The sequence below is a fragment of the Beta vulgaris genome, chromosome 2 (genome assembly GCF_026745355.1).
Source record: "Beta vulgaris subsp. vulgaris cultivar EL10 chromosome 2, EL10.2, whole genome shotgun sequence".
NCBI classification, from domain to species: Eukaryota; Viridiplantae; Streptophyta; class Magnoliopsida; order Caryophyllales; family Amaranthaceae; genus Beta; species Beta vulgaris.
In genome coordinates this window covers 51,980,871-51,983,083 of record NC_079203.1, presented here as the reverse complement: position 1 = coordinate 51,983,083, position 2,213 = coordinate 51,980,871, and the positions used below count along the sequence as shown (strand labels likewise).

Genomic DNA, 2,213 nt, shown 5'->3' with positions numbered 1-2,213 from the left:
TTGAAACGGAAGAAGTAGCTAAATTTTACATTAGGTACACTGGTAAAGATTGTTACATCATTAACAAAACTAATCATATATTGCACATAAAATTGTTACATAATAGAACAAGCATTAGGATTATCATCACTAAATAGTGAGGACATGTTCTCTTGTGGTACACTATAAGTAGGATAAGCTTGAGGAACATCTTTACAATAGCCAGCAGGTGCTCTCTTATCATATGCTCCGGCAATATAAGGATATGCCACTAAGTTATGCTCAATGTAGGGCCAAAATTCAGCTCTTTTCTTTCCTGTGTTCTTCACTTTGTTTAATACTTTGTTTGGATCTACGTGCCCTGTTACTGTCACCTTGCTTTGCTTCCTGCTTATCTCTACTGATTTCACTCCTACATGAGAAAAATTACAAGCTATGAGATTATGGAAAACTCTTACTCGACACGAAACGGTTTAGTAGCGAACAAGAAAGTGAAAAGATACCGGTGTCTAACTATGTAGATGTAATATCATTTTTGCCTTCTATCAAAAATCAATTAAAAAGTGCGTAAATGTTATTGCATGCATTTTTTGGTATATATCAAATCGTTTCAAGTTTAATAATTTCGTTACGGAATTTTAAATGACATTATAAACGTTTTTGTCACAATATGCTTAGTTATGTAGTTTTTTATCATTTATTGTTTAAAGAATGCAAAATACAATGTTGATATATATTTTAGGGGAAATTATATAATAAGGAGAGACGTGGAGTAAAATGAAATAAGAAGTCCATGTGACTGAGGATTATATATCAACTAAAGTATATCGCACTCATTATTTTTTCTAAATAAATTGTAGTCTGTAATTTTATTGATATATCGTTTTTTAAAAATAAGATGAAATATCCCTCTTAGCGAGGGGTGAGACTCGATCTCATGATTTCTGGATTAAAAATGATATCAACACCACTAGACTAGCACCTGTTGTTCTTTAATTATATTGATATTACCTTCTATTGATATTATAATAGTAGTGTCATATAGTACTATTATAAATTAATAATATGTCTAGAAAAAGTTGGCAATGGTTCAAACATAGTCTATGATGATTCTTCAAAGTTCAAACGTTGTTCACTTTTTCAGAAAAACTAAAGAAAGTATTGATAAGAAGAAATCTTTTGGGTTATCCTCGAATATGACTCCCACTTAAAGACCCATTATAAGTCAGATATCCCCAACCCCCTCCCTCCCTCCTCCCCTTAAATCCCAAGCAAATGACTGGAATAAGAATTGAATCCTAGATTCTTTTGAGAAAGATGGAAAAGCTCGCCATTCAAGCCTATCCCAATTCGTAGTTTGTAAATATGTAATGGCCTAATCATACATGTAGTTCAATGGAAAAGAAATACTCCACGAAACTAATTGGGGAAGAGAAAAGTATAGTTTATGAAGAGAACCTTTGAGATTGGTGACAGCATTTTTCACTCTTCTTTCACATCCATCACAGTCCATTTTGACTTTGATCTCTACAGTCTTAAGACAACAAAAACAACATCAATGATCTCATAAGTATAATATTTCCTGTCTAAAAATAAGTCATATTAATTTTAGATTTTTTCATCCTACTGCCCCTACTCCTTTGCTCTCATAATATTTGCTTCATCTACTTTTTTTTTGTGTGTTTTTCTTTTAGAAAAACTTATCGTAGGTTAACTTGGCATTCAATATATATAGTGGATATAATACAGACCTATTACTATGAAAGTACCCTTCTACCTTTTACAATATAATATTATCCATTTACATATAATATTATCCAATACGTGTATTTTCAAAATAACAACTTTTTTATAACTTTTGTTATCATGTAACCAAAAGAATTAATGATCAAAGTTTTGACTTGAAAATCGTAAAAACTAGTTTGAGATGGAGATACTAACATAATTTTTAAGAAAAAACTAGTTTAAATACAACAAATGAATATTTTATATCTCATAAATAATACTCTTTTGTTGCGTTTAAAGCGAAACAGAGGGGTAGAAGGAAGTTTCATTAGATGGGTGTTGTATTTGTGAGTTAACATGCTAAAGGAGGTGCTTAATTACCTGAAGAGGTTTACGCCTGGTTCTTGTGCTGGTGACAGTGCAAAAGTCGGCAAAATAGTCGAGTGCACCCATTTTCTTGTTGTGAAGAAAAGCAAAGCATGCACTTCAAGCAGAAGACATATATAGTG

The 2,213-nt window shown here is 31.6% G+C and overlaps 1 protein-coding gene across 1 annotated transcript; it reads right to left on the bottom strand.

The window, feature by feature from the left end:
• LOC104906661 (heavy metal-associated isoprenylated plant protein 21) lies at window positions 1–2,213 on the bottom strand. The gene is made up of 3 exons (XM_010695448.4): window positions 2,086–2,213; window positions 1,438–1,513; window positions 1–391 (listed from the first exon to the last, which is right to left on the bottom strand). Exons 1-3 carry the CDS (start codon window positions 2,155–2,157, stop codon window positions 96–98), a joined length of 444 nt encoding a protein of 147 aa, XP_010693750.1. The 5' UTR covers window positions 2,158–2,213; the 3' UTR covers window positions 1–95.

Bases quoted from the DNA above. Each gene is read 5' to 3' on its own strand.
- LOC104906661 (XM_010695448.4), bottom strand. From the start codon at position 2,157: ATGGGTGCACTCGACTATTTTGCCGACTTTTGCACTGTCACCAGCACA. The intron at 1,514-2,085 runs GTAATTAAGCAC...TGTTGTCTTAAG, and splicing joins CCAGGCGTAAACCTCTTCAG to ACTGTAGAGATCAAAGTCAA. The intron at 392-1,437 runs GTTCTCTTCATA...TTTCTCATGTAG, and splicing joins TGCTGTCACCAATCTCAAAG to GAGTGAAATCAGTAGAGATA.